The sequence below is a fragment of the Helianthus annuus genome, chromosome 6 (genome assembly GCF_002127325.2).
Source record: "Helianthus annuus cultivar XRQ/B chromosome 6, HanXRQr2.0-SUNRISE, whole genome shotgun sequence".
Classification (NCBI taxonomy): Eukaryota; Viridiplantae; Streptophyta; class Magnoliopsida; order Asterales; family Asteraceae; genus Helianthus; species Helianthus annuus.
The window spans coordinates 58746646-58764664 of record NC_035438.2 but is presented as its reverse complement, the minus strand read 5'-3'; the positions used below and the strand labels follow the sequence as shown (position 1 = coordinate 58764664).

The window sequence follows — 18019 nt, the reverse complement described above, 5'->3', positions numbered from 1 at the left end:
TTGGTTTGATATCAGAAACATTGTAATTCCCCTTAATACTGTAGATTATAACAAATGTGTCGTTTTCAGTAAACTGAATGATTCACTCAGTATTTCCCCGCTGACAAAACCTTTTTCAAACATGTTTCAGGTGATCTTGTATGAGCAAAGGAAAGTGCCGTGGAGCACTCCCAGCTTAGAAAAATGGCTCAATGTAAATAAATAAATGTACATGTTTTGAAAATAAAGATTTCCCTGAGAAATCACATTATTGTAAATTTCGGGAATTTATCCCTAAATTATGAAACGGGCAGTTTAAATTACTGAAAGATCCTGTTTTAAAAAGACTTCCGCTGTCGCCTAAATTAAATACCACGGGATTCCTGTTCCGCGGCTCCTGAAACGGGTCAAACCGGGTCGGGGGCCGTGACATGTAAGGATTTAAACACATGCGTAAACCGAGATACGGGAACGGGGATTGAAAGTCAAAAGACTCGGATTATGAGTTATGACTAAAAGACCATAAAATTTCGCAAACAGAAATTTTGATAATTATTTTCAACTATTTTGAGGTTGAACGGGTTGAATAAAGAATAAAGTTTGACTGTTCATAAGTGATGGATTTCACACGAACGAGTCAAACGGGTTGAATAAAGTATAATGCCTGATGGCATAAGTAAGCGCAAACCGGGTAACGGGAGCGTTAAAAACAAAAGAATAATGAGTCCGGTAATGGGACATAACTAAATATGAATATAGGCATAAACCGGATAACGGTAAGTGTGAGACAAACTGATGCTTAAATGACGTAATAAGTCATAGAGTCGGAAGAATTATCCGAAAGAAAACGATTGTAGACACGGACTACAGTCAAAGTTAACAGATTTCAAACGTGAAAACAAATTATTTTCAAACATCAAAAGAGTGCATTGACACCAAACATATATTTTAATAATGACACGAGTAAAAAGAATGATTTACGGGATCATCATAACCTTCGGGTTATAAACAGTGTAAAGGTCTACGGGACCAAAATGACCCACGGGTCATGAATAGAAAGAAATGGACTATAAAGGCCTCGCCTTAAAGAGGTGAAAGCCTAAAAGAAATAGCCTACGAGACTAAGTGAAAGAACCTACAGGTTACTTAGACAAAGCGAGGGAACCAGTTGAGAATCCCCGCGTAAAACAAGGATTGTAAAAGAATAAATGCCAAGTCGTCAAAATTGCTTGACATAAATTAAAGATAAAACGTTAAACTAAAATTCAGTTTTAGTCAAAAACAACGGTTTATCAAACATACATAGTATGAGATGGATTGGGAAATGATTAATATTAAAAGATACAGGTCTTGACACCGATATGTGCAAGACGATACATTCGAAAAGAATATTTTTGATAATGAAGAGTTGATATAAACTTAGATATGACGTGATGTAATCACGGTCAAGAAAAGTAATGTGGAATATAATCACATTGTATCCCGAGTGATGGGTATATTGCAACTGGACTAATAAGTCTTAGCCAGTAAGACGGGTTAAGGTTAAAAAATTAAATTAAGAGTTGTTTAATATGCTATTCATCATAAGATTAGCGTGGAATAAACATAATCGATAAACTTATATGACAAAGTGGCCAAATTGGCGACACGGTCAAGTAAACAATAAAGGTAAATGAGTACAAAACGAAAATGACGGCCTATGAGGCCTTACTAACGAAGAGCATTGATCGCCTATACTAAGTGATCATAAGGCAACACAAGCGAAGTGTCCGGAAGTCAAATCAAGCAAAAGCACGGTTGAAGGATAAAGCTATAAGGTAGGTGGTTATATGCTTTATAGAATTTCGTTAATATCACCTATTGATTTATCTTAAATAGTTAAGATAAAAATCAAGAAATTCGGTTTGTTCGTAAGCGGTGGATTCCGTATGAATGAACCGAATGAATAAATTCGAAAATGAAAGAGTTTGGTTGTTAAAAGTGAAGAATTCCACTACAACATCCAAACGGGTTAGAATAACGGATTCATGAAGAGTTTGAAAGTATAAAAGCGATGGATTTCGCTAAGTTAACCAAACTAGTTGAAATAACGAAATTACGTTATTTTGAGTTGCATTATTTCGCATGAAATACGCATATGCTTTGTAACAAAAAAGATATTACCATACTTTTCTGGTAATACTAACAAATGGTTAAAGTATGAGCAATGCTCAAAAGATTACTGAGACTAAGTGCATTGGATTTAAAACTCAATGAACTACGTAAGAAAGGTTTCGAGGACGAAACCTCTTTAAAGGGGGTAGACTTGTAACACCCCGAAAAGGGGTTTGGTAATCAAACCACGTTAATACTAAAAGACGGGTAAAGTACCCTTAGTGGTAAAAATTAACCCGGTGAATATTAGGATTTAAATAAATAAACCTAATATTAAATAAAAGGAAAACAAATACTTTTGAGAAAATAAAGCTTACAAGAAGCCCGAGTTAACGGGACTTAAAATAAAACGATTTGTAATCTCCCCGAACCCACTAAGTTAACTAGGAATGTTTAACCTAGTTAATAAGAGAGAATATTGTTGGAACTAAGTGGGTTGTGGCCTACTTAATAACTAACCAAACATGAGGGGCCAAAGTTAGATAACTTGAAAGTTAAATTATAAAAAGAAAACTAAAACAAAACAAACACTTAGTGTGTGTTTTGTGAATGAGCAGGAGAGGCTCCCATGGAGCAAAAATCCTAAGTCACTCAAAATCATCAAATTGAAGGTCAAATTGAAGCTCAAATTCACAATTGAACATGAATTAACGATCAACCAAGCTAGGGGATCATAAGGTATGTAAAATTTTGATGATTCTTGAAGTTGTGAAATTTGGTGAACATCATAATCGCGAATTATGTATGAATTATAGAAGCTATGGCTGAATTAGTGATGTATATTTGCTTAGGAACAAAACCCTAAGGTAGCGTTTGGTACGAAGGAATAGAAGGCGGAATGGAACGAATCATTCTATTGGAATGAAAAGAAACATGTTTAGTTGTCAAGTGCTAATGGAATGGAGCATTCCACAAGGAATGTAAACCTTACAAATATAATAATTTTCATTCCTTGGTAAAGTGGTGTATTTTTTTATTCCTTCAAGGAATGGAAAGATATATTATTATTATTATTATTATTATTATTATTATTATTATTATTATTATTATCATTATCAATATTTTTATTATTATTTTTTTACCATTATTATTATTATTCTTATTGGTTTTAATAACTCACTCACGGGCGACACCACTACTGCCATAGCTGCCGCCGTGACTACCGTCGCCGCCGTCACCCACTTCCGCCGCCACCACCACCACCACCCACCTCCACCCCAGTCGTCACCCACCTCCGCCGCTACCAACCGTTACCCACCATCCACACCTCCACCCACGCCGTCACTCGCCACCACCCACCACCCCTGACGACACCACCGCGCCACAGCTGCCACCCACCCCCGCCGTCAGTCGCCACCCACCTCCACCACCGACCACCACCGTCGCCGTCACCCACCACCGTCCCCGTGACCCACCACCATTGTCGTCGCCACCACCTACCTCTGTCCCCGCTACCACCCACCATCGCCACCCACTGCCACCACCTCCGACCATCGCTACCATTGCCATCTATCACCACCCACCACCACCGACTACCGTCACTCATCACCGATTTTATTCCTTCGTCTATTATTTTCTGCCAAACAACACAAAGTAATGATTCATTTCATTCTCACATGGTAACCAAACAAGACATGGAATGGTAATGATCCATTCCATTACATCATCCATTCCATTAACTCGAACATTTCATTTACCCGTCTATTCCATTACGCCATACCAAACAGACCCTAAGTGAAAATTATACATATATTGCCATGATTTGAATGTCTAGATGATTTATCACACTAGGATAAGTGAGTTCTAATCGTATGATGAAATTGATGATATAATTGTGTTTATAATCATCATATATGATAGTAATAAGAAAATTCTTGAACATTTTATGTGTTTGAGTACATGATCATATTTGCCATGAAATGGGTTTTGTATAATATAACGAAAATGATGATATATTCATGTTACAATGATGGTTTGATATCATCATGTGTTCAGAATGATTGATGTTGTGTTAATACGATAACTTACGGTTACAAGAACTTGGTTAATAAAGTGGTTAAAGCGGTAGCATAAGAATGATGCTTACCGGATAATTGACAAAGCACTTAAACGGATAGTTGAGCTATATTGTGTAAGTACTTACGTCAATAGGCAGTTTGACTTTTAAAAGTCAAACTGACCAATGATACGATCGAATGATAATTTCGACATAAAAACTGTAAGATGGAATATTCGTGATTGATAATGACTAATTTAACCATCTTACGAATTATAATGATAGTTTGACGCTTGACAAGCTAGGAGGAAGCTTAGGAAGGAAGCGGGTCAAACGGATTAAGTATGAAGGAAAAGCATAATTTGGATGCAAGGTAAGTAAATCTTACACTCCTTTTAAATTTGTAAAATATTCCTTTATCGTATTGATTACGAATAAGATAAATAAGTATTTGAAAAGTGATGTTCCGACATGTAGTCGTACGGAACAAGATAAGCAGAAATGATAAGAAACCATATCGATGGTTAAAAAGGAGTAAATCGGTAATTCGGTCATATAATGACGAATAGACAATGAGTTTGAATGATTACCTTATAGGGTAAGCCAAAATAAATAATAAGGGTAAAACGTTAATTCGGTCACGTGATGACGATAAGCGTTAGTTTTTGAAAGACACTTTATGGCATAAGCTATGATGGGTCAAAAGGAATTAAAAAATAATTTATAAGTAATATGAACGTACGGTGTAAACCGAAGCGGGTCATGTGGATGAGATGGTAAATAAATATCATCTCGCAAAGATAAACGGTCACTAAAACCAAACGGGTCAAAAGGTGAAGATATCACCCTTTGACAATATCGACTAATGATTATTTGTTGAGTTATATGCTTACAGGTGTAAATATCGAATGGATATTTGCATCGCTATTAATTAGCGGTTATTAAAGCAAGGTATTAAAATGGATCTATACTTTGATCCGAGCCAGGTATGAGTAAGTAGGATTATAGCAAAGATGTGCGATTTTGGTCAAATATGTTGTTGAAAGTCCTTCGTCGTAAAAGAAGGGCTAAAGTTGACCAAAACGCCCTTGATCGATAAATCAAGCAAACGACTCTTACGGGTTGTTTAGAAATAAGCATTACGATCAAGTAAATCTTTAGGATAAGTATTAAAGCGAAAGGCATGATCCTTGTGAGTCAAACGCCTTGAAATGAGTCTTTTCGTGAAAAGACAAACCGAGGGGTAGAACTCGGAATAAATAGTTTACCACATTAAATCCACCACAAATATAGTTGTGGTGGAAGACCAATCGATATGTAAATGTGGAAATATGATGCAAACAAGGAATGAGTGTCATTTAAGCTTAAAAGTGCTTAAATCCCTTAACGGGTCAAAATAAGCATATACACATAAACGGGTTAAGGATGCATGAAAACCCGTGATTTGAACCTAATATAATAGAAGACAGTTATAACATGAAGTTCATGATCATTTGAATGCAACAAATAAGTTTGTTTGATAAATTCATGAACGGGTCAAAAATTTTGTAGAAAAATATAAAGCCGAGGGCTTAAAACTTACAAAAATTGTTAATCTGGATGTCGGATTTTAACTCCATGTGATGGAGAATCAATTTACGATCACGTAGGAAGAAACGGATCGTAAAACGGATCAAAATCGAGTGAGTTATGAACGTTTAAGCGGAAAATAGGATTTTGCTGAAATATGCAGCACCTGGGAAGGAACTCTCTGTCGAAAAGAGGGCTTAGCGCTACGCGACGGGAAGGAGGCATCACCGTTACGTCACGCGATGGAGGTCGCGGCGCGCGACAGAATCTCCACATCCCGGTCGCGCCCCGCGAGGGCAATAAAAGCTGGCAAAGTTGATTGTTTTTGTTATTTGACTTAGAGAACTTGGTTTGATACATGTAAAAACAATCATAACTAATGTTTGTGGTGGTTTTAATTATAGGTAAATGTTATAAGCTCCCGGATGACGAATATATTTATAATATGTTGAAATGTTTTGATTTCTTAAAATGATTTAAGAAATCTGTATTTTCAAGTGTATGTGTAATCATAAATACAAAATATATAGTCAATATTTACATGTAAATCGTATAAATCAAGTAAGGGTCTTACAATAGTGTTAGACACGGGTCCCTTAAAATAGATTTCACGCCTCTCTTAGACGAACATGCATATTTTAAGAATACAACCGCAACAGTAGTGTACTACCGAACATGGCTCTCAAGCCCGGGATTACAGCGGGTTATTTGGTGGTGTTGTTTTATGTGGAAAAATAAAAGGATGAAGTTGGTTATGATGGAAGAATTAGAGAATACTCCTCTCAAAAATTATATGAAACTCTATTTGACAAAATAATTTCTCTAGTATCTCTCTTTCTCTTTTCTATTTCACTCATTTTCTCTCTATTTTTATCAACAATGAATCATAAGGTTATTTTTATACTTAAAAGCCAAAACTTCATATTTAATTTCTCTTATTTAAAGACTATTATATCAATTTAAGAGTCGAATAAAGCATTGAAAGGTTAATTTTATACTTAAAACCAAAACTTCATGTTTAATTTATCTTGGATTCTCTAAGAGAGATCCACTGTTTGTGCACAAGGTTTCGAGTGTTGACGGTATAAAACAAAGGATGGTTCAAGCATTTGTCTTGGTGGTTTGTTGGGATTTGTGGATAAGCCGTAACGATTTATTGTTCTTTGGGAATAGAGTGGCGATTGAAAGAATCTTTGCGAAATTCAAGCGATGGTATTTTTGTGGATCAAAAGCCGATCAAAGATGCACAATTATATATATATATGGTTCCCATTAAGTCTAACCAACTTTTAAATCAATATCATCCATTAGATCAGCCTGAGATTAAATCTCAACCATTTAAACTCTCAATTTTAACTGCTATTTCGGTGGTTTTGGACGGTTTTTTTTTTTTTTTTTTTTTTTGCTAGCATGTTTTCCTGTCCACGTCCCTACAAAACTGGGTTAATGGGTTCCTACACACTCCATGTTATCAGCGGTTACCTTCCCCACGTGGCCTACAATTACCTCATTTGAATCCACTCGTCAAAACCGCCTCTTCTTTCGGATCCCCACTCTCCTGTTTTCATGCCAACAGTTTCATTATATATTCGCGTTCCACTATAATCTTCTTTTCTGGACTCAAGTGGTGCCATCGATGGTTTCCATGCTAGAAGGCATACTGTTAAATCGTCCCTCCTGTTTGTTAAACAACCGCCATCACAGGCTTCTACAAAATGAGTTCTGGAGGCCATGATTTCCGTCGAAGCAACCAGTACCGATCGATTATATGTTAATCGCGATTCAAGGTAACAATCGCCACTGGTTATTTGATAGTTATCATAGTTATTACATCTCTAGAAGTCGAATTTCGTTTTCTGGGATTTTAAAAGAAAAAAATAAGGTCAAGTTCACCTTGAAAACTCAAGTTCGAATATCAGCACAGTTATGTTTTTTTACCGTTGCTACCATTAATTCACCTTAAGTTGGATTTGTTTTAAAAATCAAATTTAAAAACAAGGACGAATAATTTTTTTTCATATTATTTCTTTTATAATTTATACCTTGGTTCAATTAGCACTGATTATACTCCCAAATATTGGCTTGAATTTCATGTTTTTCTCCTTTTGGTTGTAGCAAATACACCATTTCCATCACCAAAAAAACCAGGTAAATTTTTTAACTTTTGACTTATAACTTATCGATTTGGATGTTACAAATGCAACTTACAAATTCTAGAAGTGAAGGAAAGCTTTCCCAGTATGTTATTAGTCGAAGCTCTGTAAGTCCATTATCGTTTCTTCATGTAATTTAATTATTTATTTGTTATGCTTCGTATCTAAAACAGTTGAATAAGATATGTTAATACTATTTAAATTGCTAATGTGTATTTAACCTACATAATGTTGGATTATCAAACATTGAAGCCTCTTTGAAGCAATCATATAGCTTTTATGCTGGATTTGATGGCACTTCGGGGCTGTCACTACAAGAAACTGGAGCATTAGCGAAGACATATAGCATGTCGCCCCTAATGCCATAAATTATTGTATCGATATTATTGTTATAGTTATGTCATTTTATAATTATTTTTCGTTATATTAATTTATTGTATATTCGTCTATCTTAAAAAAGAGCCCCCTCGTAAGGGTTTATTTTTATTGAGACTAATATCTCCACATAGACCAAAAAAAATATAAAGTGAGATCCACATAAACAAAAAAAAAATAAAAATATAAAGTGAGATGCTTTTAGTACTGGTTTATGTTGTATTTTTGTTTTAAAGCATTACGATTGTTGTGTGTTCCATGTTTTTCTTATGTACAACATTACTTTACCAAAAAAACACTTATCATACAATCAACAATTCAAGACTTTTTGTTATGATATAAATATTATTTCAATGTAGTTATTTATAGGTGAGGAAATATAAAAGATACACAAAGTCACGGGTGAAAGGGGGAAATTAGCTTTGACTGTGTTGGGTTTGAGAAAATCATGTGAAGTGATTCAATAAAACTAAGCAAACCAACACAAGACTATTAAGTAATCGACTCAGATTTTCATTAACTTCTTAAGAAATTGGTTACAGAATGAGATGGGAATAGAAACTTATTACAGAGAGAGATTAACGGAGATGGGAAACTAGAACTTCACACATAGATTCATACAATCATACCTGCCCTATTTTCTTCTTTCCACGCCTTATATCGGTTGCTTATGCAGTTCATTCTTGGTTGGGCCTATTTCTTCTCTTTAACTAGGCTACCAGTTGGGCCAACATTAGTCTTATGAGTATAAGTTGGGCCTGGATGAGTGTTCATAACACCATGTCAACAGCTTTGACCACGGGAATTATGCCTTATGGGATTGGGTCATATTTAGATGACCATCCCTTTGGTTGTTGCTGCTGCAAGGTTTTTTATCTTTTTATTTAATTTACATGAAAAAACTAAAAAGCTATTAGTTATAACTACATATATATTAGTGAAGGAGAACCTACTGGTAAGCATGAAAACAATTCATTTTCCTTTACAATATGTGTTTTATTGTTAGCTTTAAAGGAATTGTCATGACTTTAATTTTGTTAGGTTTGTGGAACACCACGGAACAACACTCAAAATGGCCCTGCTATCCACCAGTGCTTCATTAGCCAAAATTCGGCCAAGTGGGTACATCATATGACCAAAATTCGGCCACTCATGTTGGGTGAACGGAGATGAAGTAAAAAAGTTACAACTAACAGTGATGGAAATTGGTAATGTGACAGGAGTCGTCAGACAGTTAATGAAAACTAAACATATATTCTTTAGTTACAAAATACAAGACTAAACTGCATTTCAAGAAACGAGTGAGGACATAATGGGAATTTCTGCCAAATATATGTATTACATAAAAGAGCAAGACGAAGAGAGATTCACATAATTGTAAGGAATGTTATTTATAATAAGTATAATTTAAGTTAAAGGTTAAAGAAGAGAGCTTTGTTGATGAAAATCGTGTGAATTCAGTTGTCTCAGTTTTGGGTTTGACTTTCATATCTTTGATGGGTTTAGAGTATAACAGTATAGTTGATTTGGTGGGTTTGTCAACGGGTCAAATAGATTAGTTTGAGACAAATCATTTTTAGTTATGTGTCAATGGTTGGCTTGAATTGATGTTTGAATTACTTTCAGTCTTTTATACCAACGCACTATTTGAAACATATAATGTTTTGTCTAGGGTGAACGCAAAGAAAAGAATACTTGGTGTTACTATGACATTAAAAGAACCCCGTCCACCGGACGGGTATTAAACTAGTTTGGAATGGCTGAAGTGGTGTCAATTTGATTTTCAGAATATTTAATATGTTTTAGGTGTCTCTGGGGGCTTATTGTTTTTGCTTGGTGTTTTTAGGTGGGTTGATCCGATGTAATTCTGTCTCTTATTTTAGCTCCTTGTTAAGATGAGAGTTCCGTACATATTTGGGTGATCTTTATATGGGTTCTTTGTTGGTGAAAACAAGACGTTTATTATGAGTCATAATAATAACGTTCATAATGATTTTTGGACCAAAACTCTTAAAAACATGTATATTACATGTGTTATTTTTTTCAAAAAAAAAAAAAAAAAATGTCGGGAGGTTGGGTTTTCTAAGGTTTTTTTATATATATATATAGGGTTTTTTATATATATAGGGTTTTTTATATAGCCCTACCCTATATATATATATAGGGCAAGATTCATGCGAGAACCACCTTTATTGCGAGAACCGCGAGAACCAATATGAACACAACCTAAAATAGCTAAAAAAACCCTTAAAAAAACCTAACCCCCCCCCCCCCAAAAAAAAAAACCCTAAACCCCACCCTCCTCCACCCCCCCCCCCCCCCCCCCAAGCTAAAATGCTAAAAACTAAACCCTCAAAAAAAACCTAAAAAAATCTAAACAATTTTTTTATTTTTTTTAATATTTTTTATGTTAAAATCGCTACTTTTAGCAGCCAAAAAAAAATTGGCTACTAAAAGTAGCGATTTTTTTATAAAAAAAAAATTTTGTGTGTTTTTTAGCTATTTTTAGGCATTTTTGGTTGTGTTCATATTGGTTCTCGCAATAAAGGGTGGTTCCTAACGGATCTTTGTCCTATATATATATATATACGCACACATACATCACCCACTTCACTCTTGAAATGACAGTTTATACATTGCTCAAAATCCAGCCACCACCTGAACTGAACAAACACCACCACCACACGAGAACCACCCATCTGCTAACCTACTTCACTCTCGAAACCCCAAACCACGAGAACCAACCATGGCAGTTTACTGAAATGGCAGTTTATACATTGCTTTATAAACCATGGCCACCATACATCACCCACTTCACTCTCGAAACCCTAAACCACGAGAACCAACCACATAATTACACCCTCCCTAAAACCACCCTCACCGTTTGACAGAGAGAGAGAGAGAAAGAGAGAGAGAGAGAGAGTGAGTGATTGGAAGACAGAGAGAGAGAGAGTGACGGAGACGGTGACGGCCGCTTTCTCATCATCAACCACCGATGAAGACGAATCACAGATCAGAGAGTGACAGCCGCTTTCTAACGCCGCGGTACCGCGACTCCGGTGGTCCGATCGGGTTCCGGCGACGGCGGTTGTGGTGATGATCTTTTTTGGGTTGTTTTGTCACCACATCTTTTGATGAAATTTGTTGATGCATTGAACGAATGAATGAATATGATCTTATCTTTTGTCGATCTACTTGCAAAAGAATTAGGGTTTGGATTAGGGTATTTGGTCTTCTGTGTTTGGGGAAGATGAAGACATGGGTGAGAAGGTAGTGGTGGCGGTGGTGAGAAGGAGGTGGTGGTAGCGGTAGTGGTGAGGAGGTAGTGGTGGCGGTGGTGAGAAGGGAGGATGAGATGGCGGTGGTGGAGTTGGAGGTGGCTATGGAATTAGGGTTTGGGTTGGGGAAGGAGACGGCCTTTTATAGAGTCAGGTTATAATATTTTAGTTTTATTAATTTTAATTGATAATCAGTTATAATAAACATAAATGACAAAAATATCCATGTGGAAAAGGACAAGAGTTGAGGGTTTGATTAGGTTAATCTGACAAGATTTTACTTTTGGACCAAAATGGCAATAAAAATGAAACCGCAGGGACCCAGATACAAAAAGTTTGAGATTTAAACTAAAGTGGCAACACTGGCCAAACCTCAGGAACCAAAATGGCAGTACTCTTTTTTTATTTATATTGAACATTTATTAAAAAAAAAAAAAAAAAAAAAAAAAAACAAACAGCATTGCCATTGGAACAATGAGTGACTTTAGTAAAACACTAAAGAAAATTTTGTTAATAATAGGTGAAATATTCCCTTACATAATACATTTTTTATTCTAATTATAACAAACTTGTTTGATAAAAAAAATCAACCCTGATACCAAATTAGACGTATCAACCAAAAACCTGCTTAATATCGTGTTTTCATTTTATTTCTATCATCACATCCAACCGCCAAGACAAAACATTCAAGGCTATCTTCTCATATAGGAAGTAGATTATCGAAACACATTGTTGTATTAAAACCGCAGAACATGAAATCTGTTTGACCAGTTTCATATTTCCATTACAATCAGTGAAATGCAGTCTTTTTGAAAACCTTTCTGTGGAACCAATGTAACCAAAATTTTACAAAGACTCACAGAAGAGTTGGCACGAGCACAAACCTGCATTTGATACAACAAGTTGAGTGAGAGTGTCAAGGCTTTAGATTATAAAAAGGTTCAAAATATACCTGTACATGATAGTGTTCAGCAGCATACGAATCAGCTACTCTGGAGAACTTTGCTCGGGTCAAGTTGACCGCTGAAATAGCTGGAAGGAACAGCTGAAAGTTCTTGCCTTACTTTCCATTCTTCACCAGGCTTCAGTGTGATCGGCTTTTCGATTGCTGCTGCCTCAACACAAAGCATGTGTTTGTACTCATCGTCTCCGAAATCAGCCATGGCTTTTGCCTTCTTATCCCATGGATTCCACACCACTAAGTAATAGAACGTTAGTCAAAAGGTTACTGAAAGTAAATATTATATTATTATACATAAACAACGATATGATGCTTCTTTATTGATAGTTTTCGAGAAAATCTGAAGCAGAAATGCAAAATCTCACCAGCATCAGGCAGTCCATCTTTCCGGACCACAAAGGTACGCTTCTTTTCATGATCCAGGATGGCAATCTTTGTTGGTGTGCTGAGATATATCTTGTCCACCTGGGTAAACAATTGACAATACATAAACCTTAAGAAGTGTGGCAAAGTAATAAAAGAGGTAACAAAATTACCTCTGATTCAAAGGTTATAGCATCCCCTTGTTCTGTATATCGCTCCCTGTTCTTCAAGTTGTCGAGATAATCAAATGTCTCCAATCCTTCCACTCGAACTTCACTGCAGGCACAAACATTAACATGATTTCTTTAAAAACATAAGGGAAATTGGCCTGTAATAATCCCACCTAGACCTTATTGGCCATTAATAATCCCACCTCAGAATATTCCCCCCACCAGTCCCACCTTTCACCTATTTTTCCTACAATGGTCCCCCGTTAAAAAAACTTAACTGAGTTAAGCTTTTTTCCAATTAACCAAAATCAAGTCACTTGGAGCACCATTTCGAAGTAAGTTTTACATCAATGGACTCGTATCATCGTTCTGATCAAAAGCCCTAAAAATATGTTTGTAATTTGGATAAAAGCTTAACTCCGTTAAGTTTTTTTAACGGGGGACCATTGTAGGAAAAATAGGTGAAAGGTGGGACTAGTGGGAGGAATATTCGTGGGATTATTAATGGCTAATAAGGTCTAGGTCTATGTTGTCAAAGACGCAAGGCGCAGGCGAGGCGCATCGGTCTCGCCCGGAGCCTAGGCGCAAGGCGCAAAAAAAGCGTGGGTTTTTTTAAGAAAAGCGCACATAGAGAAAAAATATAAAAAATATGTTATACTTTGATAATAAATAAGATTCCACATATAAAATTAAAAAAAACTATTATATATGCCATTTAAGATCATGTAGCTAATAGTTTTGCACGCGTGAGGCAGTTTTGCACGCACTCGGTTTCGTTTTTAATGGTCATTTGTGCTGTTTTACCATTTTCCCTGCGCCTCAACAACATTTTTTGCGCCTAGGCGCGCGCTTTTTGCGCCTCAGCACCGTTTTTTCAAAAAAATCCCATTTTTGCGCCTAGGCTACCACCAGGCGCTATAGGTGCGCCTCGCTGCGCCCGGGCGCCTAGGCGCGCGCTTTTTGCGCTTTTGACAACATAGGTCTAGGTGGGATTATTACAGGCCAATTCCCCAAAACATAATTCCACCGACCACTAAGGATTCCAGTGAAAGGTGTGAAACCAGTTTACCTGATATCTGAAACAGAAAAATATGTGTGATATGCGAACGTGAATGTAAATGCCTTTCCATCAGTGTTGGTATTTCTGATCCGAGACGTCAACATTAAGTCTCCACCGGGTCCCAGAGTGACCCTCAGTCGATACTCAAAGCTACATATAGGACATGAATATAGAACAGTGTATTTATGAGAATACGAGCTATGAGTGTATACAAGGGGTGCAAACGAGCCGAACCAGGCCGGGCCGAGTCGAGCTCGATTAACTTATGAGAGCTCGAGCTCGGCTCGGTTCGAACTTTGTTTTCAACTGGGTTTTAAAAAGCGCGCCCTAGGCGCGCCTAGGCGCAAGGCGCAACAAGGCGCAGGGTCTTGGGCTTTTTTGCTTCTCGCCTTGTGTTTTTACAGGAAGCGCCAAAAAAGCGCATTTTTTGATGTTATTTTGTGGGCTTTTTGGCCTGAGGCGCGCGCCTCATGTACCCTAGGCATTTTACTGCATAAAAATGTTGTACCTTGGGTATTTTGACTTGTACATGTAATTAAAATGGTATAAAAGCCTTACTTATAGCTATATTTTGGTTAAAGGAAGCTAAAAACCTATGGGATATGTATGGGATATATAAAAAAAATTATATAAACATCTTGCGCCTCGGGTACGAAAAGCCCACCGCTTTTGTGCTTTGCGCCTCAATTTTAGACCTCGTCGCTTTTGTGCGCCTCTCGCTTTTTAAAACCAAGGTTTTCAAAGCTCGAGCTCGGCCAGTTTATTATCTATTAGTTAATACATTAAATAAAAATAATATAAACAATAGACTCGTTTAGGCTAACGAGCTCGATAAGTGAAGCTCGTGCTCAGGCTCGTTTACTAAACAAGCTTGTAAGGGGTAAATATTAATAAAAACTAATATTATACCAAGGCTCGACGAGCCTAACGAGCTTCACATGCCAGGCTCGAGCTCATGCTCGATAAATAAACAAGCTTTATTTTAGGCTCAAGCTCGGCTCGATAAGGCTCGGCTCGTTTCGAGCTTTTTCTCGAGCTGATCTCGAGTAGCTCGCAAGTTGCTCGGCTCATTTGCACCCCTGTTATTAATACAACAAAAAAACATAAAAAATAGATATACCTGTGAGGCCATATCTTCAAATCCTCTTCAGTAGGTTTAAGTAACAAATCAACAAAGACTCCATCGGTGACATTGGGTAGAAGTGGAGGGGGATCAGTGTCGATGGTCCAAACTCTGTTTCTAGCAAATCCATGTGCTTCAAGAGAGCCCATGTTTGAGAACTGTACGAAGAAAACGGGAATCAGTGACGAGAATAAATCTGAAGGCAGTGAATTGAACAGCGGAAAGATAAGAGACACGTACTTGAGGAAAGCATATAGGAATACCCCCACGTATTGGCTTTGAAGGCTTAAAGATCGCCTGCAAAAACCCATGCATTTTATGGATGATCGAAAAAGACAACGTACAAAGGCTTGTACTACGAGTTTTTCATGATAAGACCAAGTGACAACAGACAAACAAAGTTCAGAGTACAAGTGTTGCTGTCCCGTTAACTAGTATAAACAGGAGTATTGATACATTCATTAAAATATAATTCACGAATAGTTGGTACCTTACTACTGACAAAAAGCAATTCTTCTCCTTGCTCATTTTTCCAAGATGTCACATGAGCTCCATACAGATATACCTGCAAGAATAGAAAGGTCTAAGAGTCTAAGACCATAACAGATGCAAGATCCTCAAGGACATTATAATTTGACACATACAATCATTCCACCTGATCATACACCACCTTTATAAACAGAATTCTATTTCTTCTTCAAGAAATTCCTTTTAATATACTGAATGTGTGATTGGGACGACTAGCAATACTCACAGTGACTATATAAATATAACAAAATGCATAAGTAATAATTTATTAAACATTCAAACAGATCCTACATAGTAATCGACAAACCGGTAGCCTAATCATTAGGTGATTGTATGTAACTAAAGCTTTTGCACTTGACAATCTACCATATAGGAAAACAGTATTTCAAACAGAGGTGCCATGATTGCCAAAATGATTCTGATAGTGAACTAGTAACAGTCTTGATGTTCCATAGATACATAACAAACAAGGTGCAATATATGACCAAATTACTAGTAAGCATAGTTATCAAAGGTGCAAGGTGCACTCAAGGCGCAAGGCGCACTCAAGGCGCCGCCTGTGGCCTAGGCGAGAAGCTCAAAAAAGCGCGGGCTTGAGAAAAAAAAAGCGATAATAAAAAAACCATAAAAAATAATATTATGTATTGAAAAATAACAATTTGTTCAAGTACCAAAATTATTCCAATATCATAAACATTATATAAAGTATCAAAAGCATGTCTAATACCAAAATAACCCAATATCAAATTGTTAAATACTTGAAAACAAAAAAGTTCAAAATGTAGAATCAGCAGATTGATTTATATTAAAGATATTGATATTGATTTACTTTAATTTTGTATACATCTCTACTCGTTTTACATTTATTAGATGTTGATTGATAAATCGATATGTTTTGATTTTTAAATATGATAGAGATTTGTATATATCTCTATAGTATTAAATTTAAAATATTTGTTATATTTAAAACCGTCTCCCTAAACTATTGGTACAGATTTGTATGCAATTTTGATAAAATATACACTTGTGATTGTTAAAAAAAACAACTGCTCGTTGCTTTTTTATCGAGGAGAGAAAAGCGGCAGTAGGTGGAGTTGAGGAATGTGATCGCCGATGGCTTTTAACAACTATGCTAGTAAGCCCATTGTAATAGCCTTGATATTCCATAGACACATAATAAACATTGTTCCATAGACACTCAAGTGACCACAGATATACAGAATAGCCATTGTAATTTCCAGCTAACAAACCGTCACAGGTACGGATGAAGAAAAAATCGAACAAAGTCTCCAAATATATATACCAAATTACTAGTAGGTTAAAACTGTATGTTACTCTATGTTCCTAAATAAGAGATATAGCATAATCTGTATAAATAAGACAATAGAAAAATGTGTGTCACCTGTTTAAAATCAAATTACTAATTACTACCAACCAAGGAGATTCTAATTCTTCAACAGTCGGATACAAATTGTTAACCAACATATAACAACTTCTTAGTAAAAGTCAAATTATATTCGGTCAAAGAACCTAATCTATTTCTGCAAACAAACATATTCATTCAATCAAGGTTACAGTATCATCTTACAATAACGATTCCATAAATTAACCATACTATACTATAGCATCATCTAAAACCACAGGTCAGAGATCTGGTTCCAGATCACACTTCCATTTCACATTTCCACATATTCAACAATAACTACATCATAGCACAAGGCGCTTGTAGCAAGCATCTCAACATTTTCCTGAACAGACACATAATCAACACACATACTACAAAATTCCGGAACAAAATCTCCTCCGATTAACCTAAAAACGTTCATATATCATTACATCGCTAGATTCCGATTGTAAATGACAACAAATGTAACCTAATTAAACTTCGGGAACAAATAACGTTCATATATCGAAAGATTCCGGTTGCAAATAACAAGAAATGTAACCTAAATCAGAATATAATATGCGTTATGAGTAGATCGATTCAATCAGCAATGCAATGACGTAAATCTGAGAGAGATTTCAGGAATCAGTGTACATACCTCGGCACTACTGCCGCGAATTTCACGGAGAATGATCTTTTCGAGGCCATTGACGCCTTTAGTGATCTCAACAGATTTGTTTTCGGTTTCTGACATCTGTATCTATCATTCAGGAATTAGGATTACTATAACCGACCTTCAAATCTCTCGATAAGAACAGCTATGGAGTCTACAGTCTTAACTTTCTCTCTCTAACTTTCTCTCTCTAGTCTCGAGATGTCAAAGTTGTTTCACAACGAAGTGTGTGTGTGTAACTTCCGAGTAGCTT

General features: G+C 36.3%; 1 protein-coding gene across 1 annotated transcript; it reads right to left on the bottom strand.

The window, feature by feature from the left end:
* Positions 1–12118: 12118 nt before the first annotated feature.
* Positions 12119–18019, bottom strand: LOC110865543 (putative glucose-6-phosphate 1-epimerase). The gene is made up of 9 exons (XM_022114824.1): positions 17752–18019; positions 15672–15746; positions 15422–15478; positions 15179–15339; positions 14068–14208; positions 13002–13104; positions 12831–12930; positions 12457–12702; positions 12119–12388 (listed from the first exon to the last, which is right to left on the bottom strand). Exons 1-8 carry the CDS (start codon positions 17845–17847, stop codon positions 12488–12490), a joined length of 948 nt encoding a protein of 315 aa, XP_021970516.1. The 5' UTR covers positions 17848–18019; the 3' UTR covers positions 12119–12388; positions 12457–12487.